This window comes from Phragmites australis, chromosome 8 (assembly GCF_958298935.1).
Source record: "Phragmites australis chromosome 8, lpPhrAust1.1, whole genome shotgun sequence".
NCBI classification, from domain to species: Eukaryota; Viridiplantae; Streptophyta; class Magnoliopsida; order Poales; family Poaceae; genus Phragmites; species Phragmites australis.
In genome coordinates, this window is record NC_084928.1 from 4,850,917 (window position 1) to 4,865,561 (window position 14,645).

Consider the following 14,645-nt stretch of genomic DNA (forward strand, 5'->3'; position numbering starts at 1 on the left):
CAAACATTATTGTGTTCTAGATTGGTGGTTGGGCACATACAAGATGGTCGATAAGCTACAGAGGAAATATTTCAATTCTCTTATCATTCTTGTGGCTTGGAAGTTATGGAAGTATCGTAACAACTACGTGTTCAACAATGCAAATCCAAGTGTCAATTCGGTGGTGAGAACGGTGTCAGCCGAGAGTGCTATATGGTGTGCTGCTTGAGCTAGGGGCCTCTAGAGTTTATTAGAGAGTTAGTTTGTGGCCTATTCGCCTTGGTTCTTTGATCGTTTTTTCTCTCTTTTTATGTGGCACTTAGTTTTTCTAAGTGTATTCGGTGTGTATTTTGTTACTTCTTTCTCTTTAATAAAATGACCTGTAGATCTCCTGTGTGTTCCAGAAAAAAGATGGAACATCCCCATTTAAGTTTTTTCACCAGCTAGCCCATGTGTCCATTGTTTACAGCCTCCTCAGGAACAACTTAATCTAGTGGTGTGGCTGTGGTTTCACATCATGATCTTGCGGATAGATTGTTGCAATAGCTTTGCAGTCTTGGATAACAATGGATCATTTACCACAGTTCATCAGAGAGAGCCCTGTGTCTCTGAACCATAAAGATCCCAAGAGTGCAAATGATACAGCTCACACAGATGCAACAGTATTACAATTATCGAAGTCTGGATCATTATCGTGAACATCAGACATCACACCTTGTGCATTAAAAAGACCGTGATAGTAATATGTTTTCTAATACAGACATCAATACGAATTTATTTTTAGGTTCACATTAACATCAATACGCACTGTCAGTCGTGGCAACAAAAAACTATTCCACAAATTTGTCCCCTGTTTTCTTAAGGGCATAATTGGCACCAAGCACCAACAGAGCTGGTAAATAAACGGCTCTTGCAACTGGCACCAGTAGCTCAAATAGCTATAGCAACCCTCATATAGTGCAGGATGCGGAACAAGTGGAATTTGAACTAGTGACTGCCTTGGTTGAGCTGGAACTTTGTGATGCTGATCATCTCTTGAATCAAGTGTAGCAGTTCAGGTTACATGTCACTGCGTACATTGGATTGCACGGGCATTGGGCTCCCAGCCAAGAATGATTTGAAGAGTGTGAGAGCCTGTTTGGGCCGATGAAGAGGAACTTCATGACCTGCACCCCTCACGGTCACAAAGGTGAGTCCCTTGTACTCTTGACTCCAGCCACCAACCTGTTTAAACACAGAAGCAATCAGAAACTAAGGGTCTGTTTGTTTAGACTTCTGCTTTTAGGTTTTTTTTTAAAGGTTATGCTTTTGGTTTGTCTGAAAATCTGCTTTTAGAAATAGGTTGTTGGCTTTTACAATAAATTTTTAGCTTCTCAGCACATAGTTTCTAAAAAAAACGTCTCTCAACGAGCTTCTCAGCTTTAGTTTATTTTCCTCATAAGCAGGTTTCTGACTTTTTCAGAAGCCACTTTTCTAAAACCTTATTTGTTTTGGCTTCTGACTTCTAGCAGCAGCAAAAGCAGGAAACAAACAGGACCTAAGAATGGATACCGCAAAGAACACATTTTTGGAGCAAATACCTAATAAATGATAGTAAGAAATTTTGCATTATAAAGGCCCATGATACACAGTGGTTCCCAATAAAAAAGGAAAACATTACAGGTAGCATGTGACCAAGATTTGGGGATTTCCCGAACATGCATTCCAATCTGACCTAGGAGGTCAAGTAGAGTATACGTACAGGCTTCTAGAGGGCCAAGTGCTTACACTTAACGGGCTCAATTAAAGATCAGAAAGCCATATTATGTCTGAAAACATACTGTGAATTAAAACACCTTACGAATGCCAAATACAGATTGAGAGACTTCCCTCACCCAGGAACAAGTGTTCTACGTCCAGTGGTTATTTCCCACAAAATCCCAAAATTTGAGTAACATGTGACAGACCAAATTTAGGACCGACTAGAATAGATTATGTGCCTTGCTGCGAATTATGACCAAATGTTTATGTAAAAGTTAAACATGTAATATCAATGAATGGAGATGAAAAGTTATGCAATCAAAACTAAAATGAGGTCTCCAATATAAATACAATTGACAACTCATTCATGAATTATGCAGGGAAGAGGTGCCATAGTTACGGATGTACAAATCTAAGGTAGCAGTAATGGATAGAAAACAATAGAGGAGGTCTGAGGTCTACCCGATGGACTACATAATTATCCCTTATTTTTCTTTTTGCAAGAATATTTTTCTTTTTGCGAGAATGGACTGCATAATTCTGATGGCAAGGATGACTGCGGGGGATGAATTGTTCAACTTTGTAGGTAAAGCAAGATGTGCTAAATAGCCACATATAGAAAGGACAAATTATGCACAAACAAACCAGAGATTTGAACATGCATAAATTTAAGCTGCCACTAAAACTGAACACCCACGGATTTTACGTGAAGAAGCCCCTACCTCGCCATCATCGTCGTACCAAGCATGCCAAGGAGTTACTGTTGGAAGCTTGAGAGCATCGATACTGTATCTAGTTGATGTCACTGGAATCACTGCATCTGTATCTCCACTGGACAAAGTTGAAAAATAAAAATTAGAACATGAGAACATGAGAAAACATTCCTGTCTATATCTATCATCTATGTAATACTTTCTTTTATGATTTTCATATACATAAATAAAGTGGTTCCTTGAAAGACGTGTTACCTCTTGGTTACACCAAACAACCATGTTAATTGGACAAAAAGTACTAATGGTAGAATTAAGCTATTACCTACGTATAATATAACAAATATATACCCAATTTTCTGGAGTCACATCATATTAGCAGCACCTCCAATGCTACAAAGCAATACATGGCATATTTTGAGCCAGGAATAACCAATTCCTAAAAGGCTAAAACTCTGCTAAAGAACATAATGCTAAACATAATTTAGTGTCAGATCTATATTTGGGTGGATAGAAACTTGTAGGAATCACCTGAACATCCATATACGAAGCCCATACTGCATAAGTTCATGGTAGATATGCAGCACAGATCTTTCGCAGTCCCCCCAATGAGCATTAACGACTTCACTGTGGAGAATGTCAATTCGAAAGGATAATAGAATAGACAAGAAAAAGAAATATGTTTGCTGATATGCTTATCAGTGTTTTGTGTCATTAACATTCATGACTCCCAATTCAGTTAGTATGAAATAACCATGAGAAATGAAAAGTTCAATCCCAGTAATGCATTCATAGTAAAAGGCACAAACATGTAGCAATAGAATTTTTAGTACAATCATCCGGGTCCATATATTATTGTTGTAGTAATACGATGAACAACCATACATCATGAGGTGGGAATCAAATCGATCATCTCTTATTCTTCCCAAAATAAACAGTATACCTACAACTACGAAAATATAGTAACCATATCAACACAGATGCAAAACTATAAGCTGAATAGCTTGTTAAATCATCATCCGGAATTCGGGATCCAACATGTCAAGGTAATGACAACATCAGATATCTAAGATATGATAATAAGAGTTACCTGCAGGTCTCCCATGTTGATTTGCCAATGACTGGACTAACATGAAGTGCCTTTTGAACCTCAGCTAGATTGAAGTATATAATTGAATGCTTTTCTGTGCATGGATCATACTGCTCTCCCATTTTTCCAACAGACTATTAAAAGACATCATGGCGATGAATCAGATAAACAGAATATATGTGAAACTGTCAATTCATCAGTGGTAAGAGTTTAAATATCATGAGCACCATTTGCACAATCGCACACAGAATGAACTATGTAGATCTGGGTTCACAATAAAGATTAAAACTCCATACCCTAGCCAGAACTAGATGCCAGATGGGATCCAATGAATTCCACCAGATTCTGGTGGATTTCCAATTTGTCCTTAAAAAAACGTGTTTTAAGCATCCTCCCTCATCTCACATTAATAGTGTTCTATGCAATCCATTTAAAAACAATATGCATGTACCCTGATTCTGCTGGAGTTGTATCTTCTGGATCCCATCCAGGAACCAAATCAGGATAGGGGTGTGAACCAGATCAAGACATTGCTTTTCGCTCTAGTTTATGTAAGTCAATTTTGCGCCTAAGTGCGGAACTCTTTTAAGATTTAAAAAAAAAAACCTGAAAACAGTGTGTCTAAAACTGCAATAATCCTTTTCATTTTCTGGAGAAAACAATAGCCATGCGATTTAGTTAGTTACACATGCATATGCAGTTGAGTCAAACTGAAATTATGTAATATGGCTTGAGGTTTGGAGCTCAAAAACATACATGTAGCCTTTTCATCACTTTGTTCTTGGAGGCGGCAAAAGATGCATGACAAGTAGGTGTGAAGATGCTATATGAATCGATGTTCCCAGCTTCAGCACTAGCGATATCAATAATCTTCTCACACTGTGGAGATGTATGCACAAAGGACTGATAGTCACAGAAAATATTCAGCAGCCTGTATGTTTGATCAGAGATCAAACCGGTGGTCCACATGAATTGAAATATTCCATAGTGGTCATGGAAATCATCCGTCAGAGCATTTCCTACCTGCACGAAATGGCATCAGACATAATGAAAAGAGACAAATTCTGGTTCCTGGTCTTATGTATCACATATTGATTTCAAAACACATCTCTATGTACATACGAGCATTAGATATACTTGTGGACACTTATTTACACCTGTATATTTTATAGCTCCACTGATAGAAAGATACAAGAACATAAATGAAAAAGAAAATCAAGTCGAAGGCAATCTTATCAAGTGATCTCCTTTGATATACCATGAAAACAATGAGGAAACATAGTAATTAGCATATGGGTGACAGGAAAAGGTCAGTCCACCATTGCATAAGGCCAGCATACAAAGTTTCCTTGACCACAGAAGATATGTACCAGATGTATTACTCTTGATTTGCAAGTTAAAAGTTCAGGGATCTTATATAAAAAGACACAGGACATAAGGGACAACAAAATTGCAAAGGAAATTATAAACCTAAGGGCAAATATCTATTTTGGGCCTTCAAAAAAGCATATTCCTAAATTATCAAAATGCATGATGCAATTGGCTCGCTGTCCTTAATCGTTGCTGGACGGCGGACAATTTGGCTAAGAGAGGGCTGCCACACCCGGCATCTGTCCCTTGTGTGATCAAGCTAATGAATCAATTCAACACCTGCTGGTTTCATGTGTGTTTGCTAGACAAGTGCGGCTTGCTGTCCTTCAAAAGATCGGGTTGCAAATGGTGATTCCGCAACCAGGTGTTTCCGGTTTCTCTTGTTGGTGGGGTTGCGTCATCAAGAAGGTGGATAAGCAACATAGGAAGGGTCTCAACTCCCTCATAATTCTTGCTGCTTGGGAAATTTGGAAGCACCGGAATGGTTGTGTTCCCAACAGAGATGTGCCAAATGTTGTTTCGGTCCTGAGGATTGTTGCTGATGAGGCCACGCTTTGGTGTGCCGCCGGAACTATTGAACTCCGAAATCTGCTTCTAGGGTAGTCTGTGTTGGTGTTGTGTTTGGGTTTCTAGGTTCTATTTTAGTGCTTGTTTTCTTTGTGTTGTGTCGAGGTTCTTGTTGTTAAGTCTATTAACTTTCTTCTTTAATGAAATGACATGCAGTCAGATCTGGCTAAATGGGCGGCACGGCACGGCCCAAGCCGATTTAGGCACGAGCCTATTTAGGCACGGCCCAGTTAGGCCCATTAGCCAAGCGGGCCGTGCCGTGCCGGCCCAGGCACGGCCCACTTAAGGTCGAGCTGTGCCATGCCAGCCCGTGGCACTGTAGGCACGGCAGCGGCTCGGCGGTGCAGTGTAGTGATAGGGCGGCACGATGGGGAGACGGTGCAGCAGGGCAAGGCGTGCTGTGCCTACAGTAGCGGGCCTCGTGCCGGCCTAGTTGGCCAGCTTTACATGCAGTTCTCCTATGTGTTCAAGAAAAAATGATGAAATTGGAGAAATAAAGGCAGAATCACCAAAACCATACCATGTAGCCCTTTAGATTAATTGATTTGTCTCCAGTAGCCTCATGGTGCCTCTTTATGGCTTGAGCCAATTGAGGAACGTAGTGACCTAACCAAATTGGTGTTCCATCAAAGTTTTGAATTTTTTTAGAGAACAAAAAAAGTTGCAGATATACAAGAAACAGAAGTTCATAGAAAAAAATCTACTGACCAGCATAACTCTCTCCTGTCAAATAAAATTCACGACCCTTGTACTGTGGAAATCGTTCAAGCCACTTCAGTAAGAACGCCAATGAATCCTTGGCTGCACCAGTGAGCAAAATCTAATAACATTACATTCAGGAACCAGGAACCTCATGTAAACTAGATGATAAACAGTACAGGGACTACAATACCAGTCCTCTCGTCCCCATTTCTTAAAGCATCGTCAGAGGTGTTTGAATATGAATAGCCAACACCAACTGGTGAATCAAGGAACAATATATTTGCAACTGCAAAATTAAAGAGATTATTAACAAATCTGTCATTGAAGTATGAAGCTGGAGTTCAATAGTATATAAGAACTGATTAGTTTAGCTATAGAAAAGTAATACTTGTAGTTTCATGAAAACAAGGAGGGATTGTAAGAATGAAACTAAAGCTTTAATCCGATTTGGTTATGCACAACAACCCATGGTCAAGTTGTAGTTTGCATCCAACAGAGCCGGAATCAATTCCTCGACAATTGGAGGCAATTGTGCCAAGAAGGCTGAGCTTACAGTTTAAGGATGGACAAACTATCAGTTTACAAGTGAAACATGGACAGGTTCAGTCTTTGATTCTCCATTTTATTGTCTATTCTTTTAGAGGAAACGTTAGCTCGGCATTTAAATATAACCACAGTTACCAAGCTAAGTTTAAAATGTAGAAAAATTAATTGGTAGGTATCTTTGGAAACCCATTCACAGTTGTGAATGCTGAGCCTACCAGTTTAGTTTGCCCATCAATAATGCAGTTCCCACTGCCCCACTGCCAAGAATAAGAGTGCTAGCTATTACTGGAGTTGAGCGAACTGAGCAGTAGCTCAGTTGGTTAGTGCCTTCAGTAGAGGGGATGGCCACCCGGGCTCAAACCCAGGGCGCAACGGTTTGTGGGCACCTCCCTGAGAAACTGGTTTCAGCCAGTTTCCTGGCCAACCAGAGTTCGGTACTCCCCTACCTTAAATTTAAAAAATGCCCGGGGGAGTCTCTCCTTGTGGTCAAGAAAAAAAATTACTAGAGTTGAAGAATTTCTGTAAAATATAGTACTATTGCTGCCTAAGAGCGGTTTATCTTTTTAATGGATTTTTTTGCTATTTACTGATAGCATCTGCAACCAACAATCTGTGCAGATCAGAAATGTAAGGTTAAATCAATGATAACATATCGAGATATTAAAAACTGAAAATGGTGGTCTTCCTGAAATCAACCCCTAGGGGTAATGGCTTTATCTGCCCTCGATCGCATCGAGGTATTTACATTCCCTGACAAGGGAGGGCTAAAGACTTGAGCTTTAAAGGACAAGAAGGCACTGGATTGTGGTTTTCAGGCAGATGCTAGTTGTTTGATACCACTGGGTGGCGCCTATGAGGAAAGCCATCCTGCGAAAGCGAAACGACACTGGCTCCATACCGGGTGGTAACACAAAGGTATGGAAAAACGTAAGTTGCTTTTTCTAAATATTCATATGGGTAAGAATAGCTCAGTTCGAGAGGAACTAAAAGGTTTCCCCCGGTAAACAAATTTTCTTTAATTGGGTGCTACCTTTGTTCCAAGAATAAGGATTCAGATGTACACCCTTTCCATCTGCATTAACATGGAAAGGTCCCACTTCTTCTCCAAGTCCAAAGGCAATTGACGAGCACCCAGGCCCTGGAAGATTACATACAGTAATTTAAACATTACATTCTCAATGCAGTATAACAGATGAACTTCAGTAAAGATGTTAATACCCCAGATAAGTTTATCAATATCCCAAGGTAAATGTTTTACAAATTCAGCCAACCACTTGCATCAGATAGAGAGAGCTGCTCCGGTAATCTCGTAAGTACTGCTACAGTTAGCTAAATAAGCTATAATAGGGCAGGATGGGTGGAGAAAAAGTACACGAGTGCTATTTATAGTTACAATAATTTTCCCTTTCAGTGGATAAGTTTTCCTTTCAGGAATCAGTATGTTTAAGTAACTCACAGGCCAAATTCCCAAATGCATCATTCCCGATAGGATTGAAATAGTACACTTGCAACTGCAAACAGCACACGCAAGGCAGCATTCGCAGTTCCCAGTTTCCCACCGTTCCCAGGTAAGCTGAAGCCTTCAGATCACCCCAACTCCCCAAAATAATGCATCCGTCCAATCCAATACCCCAAATCCTTCGCCCAAACATGAATCATATACACCATCCCGATGATCGACTCCTACGCCGCTGTCTTGCCACCCCCCCCCCCCCCCAAAAAAAACCCAACAATTAATGGTAGTAGAGTACCAAACAAATCACGCACAGCGCCCAGTCGGTCGGTGGGTACCTACCTCCGTTGAGCCAGAGCACCAGGGGCTTGGACCCCGGGTCTTGCGCGGCCTCGAAGAACCAGTAGAAGAGCGCTGCGCCCCGCTGCTCGCTGACGGTGACGTACCCGGCGTAGTGCGCGAAGCTCGTGTTGAAGGCCTGCCCCGGCACGCGCGGCACCCGGTCCCCTTCCTGCTCCCCCCGCCACGCCGCCCCACCCGCTGCAGCGCCGGCGGCGGCCAGGAAAAGGAGGAGCCCGATGGCTCCGGCGGATCGGGAGGCGCTCGGCATAGCGGCGACTCCGGCGCGGGCACCGCGGCTAGCAGCGGACTAGTGGTAGCAGCCGCGGCACGGGGAAGCCGCTGCGGTTGGGTTAAGCGAGGTGGGGAAGGAAAAGAGCAAGTGACGGCCTCGAGGGAGTGCGGAGGAAATGGATGGTAGGAAATTCGAATTATTTGGTTTTGTATCTGTTAAAATATGAATGTATATTTTTGTTTTTATTTTTTTAAAATGAATACTAAAATGGATATATCCGAATTCGTTTTCGAGATTAGGTTCAAATATGGATATCCGAATTTGAGATATATTCGATTCGTACCCGTATCCGCCAACAAAATTCCGCTAAAATTTTAGAAATTTCATATATGAACGAAATTCCAACCCAATCAAATTGGAACAAATTTCAGTTAAATTTGATCAAAAATTTAAATTTTCAACATGAATTTTGAACAAAATTTCTAAAATTCTGGCCCAATCAAATTAGAACAAATTTCAGTCGAATTTTATCAAATTTCAGTCAAATTTTTTCAAAAATTTAAATTTCTGACCTGAATTTCGAAGATCGAGTAGATATCCGAATGCGGATTCGTATTCAAACTATCCGATTCGTATTCGTATTCGAGGATATCCGGATCCGTATTCGCATTCAGATTAAAATGTGGTAAATCGTACTATCCGAATTCAATTCCATACGTATTCGATCCGTTTCCATCCCTAGCAGTGTCGTAGGCAGGAAGCGAATGGATACTTTTTTTAGGCACGCGGTTCATGCCTGCGGGCACAATCCTCTGCCAGCCACACAACCCGCGTGCCTTTGTCGGTGAGTCACGCACGGTACACTCACGGGGGCATTTGGTACAATAATAAATTTATCACTAAATTTACTATTAATTACTTAAGAGCACTTATTTGTTATCTTTAGCGATGAATTATCACTTTAGTAGTGATAAAAAGATAAATATTCTTTCCATGGGACATTCACAATGTATGGCAGATAAGACAGTAAAAAAACCTTAAAACTCCCGAGTTTTTAAACTTGACTTATTGTAGGTATGATTCAAATTCGGTTTGAAATCTTAACAAGCTAAGCTTAAGTCATAAGCTCGCGAGATGTCAAGCTTAAATAGCTCGGCTAAGTCCAACTACAATTCGTCGAGGCAAAGTCGGTGTCTATTTACTTTAGCCAAGTTCATTTTTTTCTAACCTCACTATCGAATCCAAAGTCCAATCGACCAACCTCAAAGTCATATGACTAGATATACATGTGGTTCATAGATAGAGTTATTAAAAAAGCTCGAGGCTCGTGAGCTACTCGAACTCGACTCGTTCTAAGCTCGATTTGAGCTCGGCTCGAGACCCTAACGAGTCAAGCTTAAGCCTAGTTATAGGCTCGATCAGATCTTTAGCTCGGATCGAGCTCGGCTTGAGTTTCTATCTAGCTCAAGCTTGAGGCAACGGACTCAATCGATCTTGGCTCGTTGACAAACGTAGTGGCGGACTCGTTGCCAAGAGTTTGTAATTGAACTTGTAAGCATGTTTTCCTCGTGTAACAAGTTTATTAGGGTGGTTTGACAGCGAGAATCCAAAACATTTCTAGCCAGAAACAGGAGAAACCTTAAACAAGTATGTTTTGGATTCTTTTATAAATGTTTCGTATTTAGTTTCTCCATATAAATGTTTCTATGGTGAATCAAAATCAAATTATGCAATTGTTTGGCTAGTTCTGTAGATTCGGATTCCTTATATTTGAAGGGGAAATTATTATAGTGAGAAACATCATTTTGAGGGTTTGTGTCGAGGGTAAATCCCTGACAGTGATTCTAGGGTATGTTGGATAGTAGACGGTGTTTCAGCAAACGGGTGTGTATTCGATGGACTAAGGGATGCAGGGAGTTATACAGGTTCGGACCTCCCGAGATAATAGCCATACATCTTGTGTAGGTTATTGTTGGGGGTCGTTATTAAGGACCCCCGACGGCCCCTTGGCTTAATTAGCTCAGCCTCCCAAAGGCTGAGCCTGTTCCCGCCTTCCAAAGCCCCAGCCTTCCGGAGCTCAACCTCCCAAAGGTTTGGTCTCCGAGGCTTCGGCCTCCCGAAGCCTCCCCTTCTGAAGCCTCAGCCTTCCGGAACTCTGCCTCCCGAAGGCCCGGTCCCCGAGGCTTCGGCCTCCCGCTGCCCGGGCCGACTTCCCAAAGGTTACTGGGTGAGTCATCAGGTCTCAGAAAAAATCTTTCAAAAGGTAAGAACCAGTCGTACTTTGCCTGCGAGGAAGTGACTAGCATTAAATGCCTAGGCTAGTGGACGCCGCTCTGACACCCAGCATGATGGTACCTATCCTGACACCCCTGGCAGTGCAGTGTCAGGCCGCAATTGGCTACCGGCTCACCCCCTTCAGGGGGCAGGCACTATGATAATTACCACGATGGATATTTATCTCCCGACAGGATAGAAGGTAGTCATCCGGGATAAGGCTCAGTAATTTGGCCGGATCTCGAATATTTGTACATTATGATAACTTGTACGTCAAGCTACGCATGACCCTATAAATAGGAGGCCATGGTCCTCTGGGCAAAGGACGGACACAGAACACGCATCACAGCAAACCTGTGATTCTCCCCCAGATCGATCCATTTTTCCTATCATCAATATACTCGTAGTGTTCCTTCCTCTTAAACTTTGTCTCTAAGCTTGAGTCTCCTCCTTAGAAGAAACTCTCGCTGTATTTGCTGGGGCAAGACGAACTCTTGCTCCAATAGCGCGCCGTCCGTGGGGACTCGAACACAGAAGTGCTAAGAGAGTTAGAATGTCACCCAAGAAAAAGACCACCAAGGCTGCATCGGCAGCGGCCAACCCCCCCAGTCACACCTTCGCGGCAGTCTAGCCGGCTATACGCGGCAGACATCGATGACAGCCCCCCAACTGGGGGGAACGGGAACCTTACGGCCACCACCGACCCAACCATAACTACAGCTGTGGGCGACACCAAAGGGTTCTCTACCCCGGGGACCCAGCAGCAGCAAGGTGAGGCCCCCGCTACACCCCTAGGGGCTGCGGCCGGCGATGCCGCCGGAAACACCGCGCCACCCGAGCAGCAATCACGCTTGGCAGCACTCATGGCACAGATGAAGGAGCTACGGACGGCCCTACAAGTCGAGCAGGAAGCTGCCCACACCTTCGTCGTTGCTCCCGGGACGACCGGCGCGTTTTCAACCCAAGCTCTACGAACAGGCGAGCCCCTCGGCGCAAGGACACGACCCGTTCGATCCCCGGAGCCTCGGGGCCAGCGTCGTGAGGACCCCCTACAGGACCACGACTCTCCCATGCGGGCCGACTTGTAGGCCATACCCTTCTCGAAGGGTTTTTAGACCCCGAAGTTACCCAAGTTTAAAGGCAATTCAGACCCCCGACGAGTTCGCCCGATCCTACACCCTAGCAATAGAGGCCAACAGGGGCGGACCAACCACCATGGCTAAATGCTTCCCCCTCGTTCTAGAAGGGATGGCCATACGCTGGTTCTGGGCACTGGACCTCGGCACCATTCACACATGGTCCCAACTCCGAGACCTCTTCCGTAGCAACTTCCATGGCACCTTCATCAAACCAGTAACCACCGTTAGCCTATTCACTATCAGGCAGTGGCCAGATGGAAACCTCCGGGACTACTTTCGAAGGTTCTCCCATACCAAAGCTCAGATTAGGGGCATATCGGACTCTTCGATCATCGATGCCGTAACCCAGGGCCTGACCGAAGGCCCCCTGTATGATCGACTAAACTGGCGCCCAATACGCATGGTAGAAATCCTCATGAGCAAGTTTGAGGAAGATGCGCGGGAAGAGGAGGAAAAGCTCTGCCGAAGGCACTCACAAGCTGGAGAAGCTTCTCATGCCAGCACCGAGAGATCACACTCGCAGGCCAGATCATCACACGCCCTGGCTCCCGCGACAAAAAGGAGCTTCGAGGAGACCCTTACCACCAGGTCCCAAAGGGGGCGGCAACGATAACGCCGAAACGTCAACAATATCAGCCCAAGCCGCGGGGCTCCAAACCAAAGCCAGCCCAGGGGACGCGGCCAAGGACGCTTTGGAGGCCTCCTAGAGCGAAGCCACGCCCCCAACCCGTGTTCCGAGGAAGAATCCTGGTGCACTCTACACGGCGCGGGACGAGGGCATAATACCGATAACCGCCGAACCCTCACCACCTTCTGAGAGGAGTACCTCAGGAGGCAGGAAGCCCTCGCCTCCAACGATGGGGCCCCCAAGGGGCAGTCCGAAGATTGCAGGCCATCGGCCAACCGACAGGTAGACCACCTAGCCCTACAAAATCCTCCGCAGCTGGCCCTACCTTCACCACCCCAGTCATCCCTAGAACCGCACGGTGACGAAGGAGCGCAGGTCAAACGGATCGTCCTCACCATTACCGGTGGAGGGAGCTCCGGAGGCACTTCGAAACGACAGTGATGGGACTACGCCTGCGGGGTGCACCACATCGGAGCAACTAGCATCCACCGACAGGCCCCCAACTGGGCCGACGCCCCCATAACATTCACCGTCGATGACTCCGAAGGGGTAAAATTTCCCCACTCCGATGCCCTAGTCCTCTTAGCCAATATCGCCGAAGTCGAGGTCCGAAGAATACTGGTCACGGAGGCAGCTCGGCGGACCTCCTATTCATGCATGCCTTCGACCAGCTCTGAATTCCGTGAAGCCGGCTCTCACCAAGCAGCAGACCCCTCCAGGGATTCAATGGAGCCCCCCTCAACGCCCTAGGACTGATAGAACTCCCGGTCATCTTCGGTAAGGGCTCTGCATCATAATCCGAGGTTATCACCTTCGACGTCGTGGACGTACCATACGCCTACAATGCCATCCTAGGACAGGGGACCTTGAACAGATTCGGAGCTGTACCCCATCACAATTACCTCTGCCTGAAAATACCCGAACCCCAGGGGCTAATAACCATCCACGATGACCAAGACCTGGCTAAATGCATCGAGTATAGGCACCCTGCTCTACTCCCCAGTCACCATATCCACACCATGACATGGGAGGACTCGAAAGATCCTCCGTCGGCGCACCCCGGGCACCACTGCCCTCTGTGGCCACAACCAAAAGGGGACATAAATCTAGTACCCATACACCAAGACCAACCCGACCGGACCTTCCAAATAGGGGTAGACCTCGCCTTCGGGCAAGAAACCCAACTTCTGGCCGTCTTATGGAGTAACCTCGACATCTTCGCATGGTCCTCACAGGACCTCCCAGGAGTCGACCGCAGCATCATCGAGCACTCGCTCCAGGTCGACCCGAAGGCAAGGCCCGTACGCCAGGGGCTTCGCAAGCTCTCCCTGGAGCGGGCAGAAGCCGCAAAAGAAGAAGTTCAGAGGCTGCTGAAAGCCGGTGTTATCCGAGAGGTTATCCACTCCGATTGGCTCTCCAACACCATCCTAGTCAAAAAACTCAGCGGAAAATGGCGTATGTGCATCGATTTCACATCATTAAACAAAGTATGCCCCGAGATCTGTACCCTCTCCCCCGCATTGACCAGCTGGTGGATTCTACCGCCGGCTGCGAAATGATAAGCTTCCTCGACGCCTACTCCGGATACCACCAGGTGTGGATGGCAACGGAGGATGAAAACAGGACCAGCTTTATTACCCCCTTCAGAGTATACTGCTACGTCCGGATGCCCTTTGGTCTTCGAAACACCGAGGCAATGTTCTCCCACCTAGTACACAAGGTGCTGCAACAACAGTTGGGCCACAACGTCGAGGCCTACGTAGATGATATCGTGGTAAAAAGCCAACTAGAACCCACCCACGTTGCCGACCTACAAGAAACATTCAATATTCTCCGAGCCGCTGGCGTATGGCTAAACACAAAAAAATGCAT

General features: G+C 45.1%; 1 protein-coding gene across 3 annotated transcripts; it reads right to left on the reverse strand.

Annotated features, from left to right (window-relative positions):
• Positions 1-668: 668 nt before the first annotated feature.
• Positions 669-8,880, reverse strand: LOC133926379 (serine carboxypeptidase II-2-like). 3 transcript variants are annotated; one of them, XM_062372304.1, is made up of 10 exons: positions 8,501-8,879; positions 7,736-7,843; positions 6,350-6,445; positions 6,166-6,258; positions 5,978-6,063; positions 4,276-4,542; positions 3,520-3,653; positions 2,961-3,056; positions 2,442-2,550; positions 669-1,203 (listed from the first exon to the last, which is right to left on the reverse strand). In XM_062372304.1, exons 1-10 carry the CDS (start codon positions 8,766-8,768, stop codon positions 1,039-1,041), a joined length of 1,422 nt encoding a protein of 473 aa, XP_062228288.1. In that variant the 5' UTR covers positions 8,769-8,879; the 3' UTR covers positions 669-1,038. The 3 variants fall into 3 exon arrangements, with proteins under 3 accessions (XP_062228288.1, XP_062228291.1, XP_062228290.1); XM_062372307.1 differs by lacking the exon at positions 7,736-7,843 and having other exon boundaries at positions 8,501-8,880; XM_062372306.1 differs by lacking the exon at positions 2,961-3,056 and having other exon boundaries at positions 8,501-8,880.
• Positions 8,881-14,645: the final 5,765 nt, after the last annotated feature.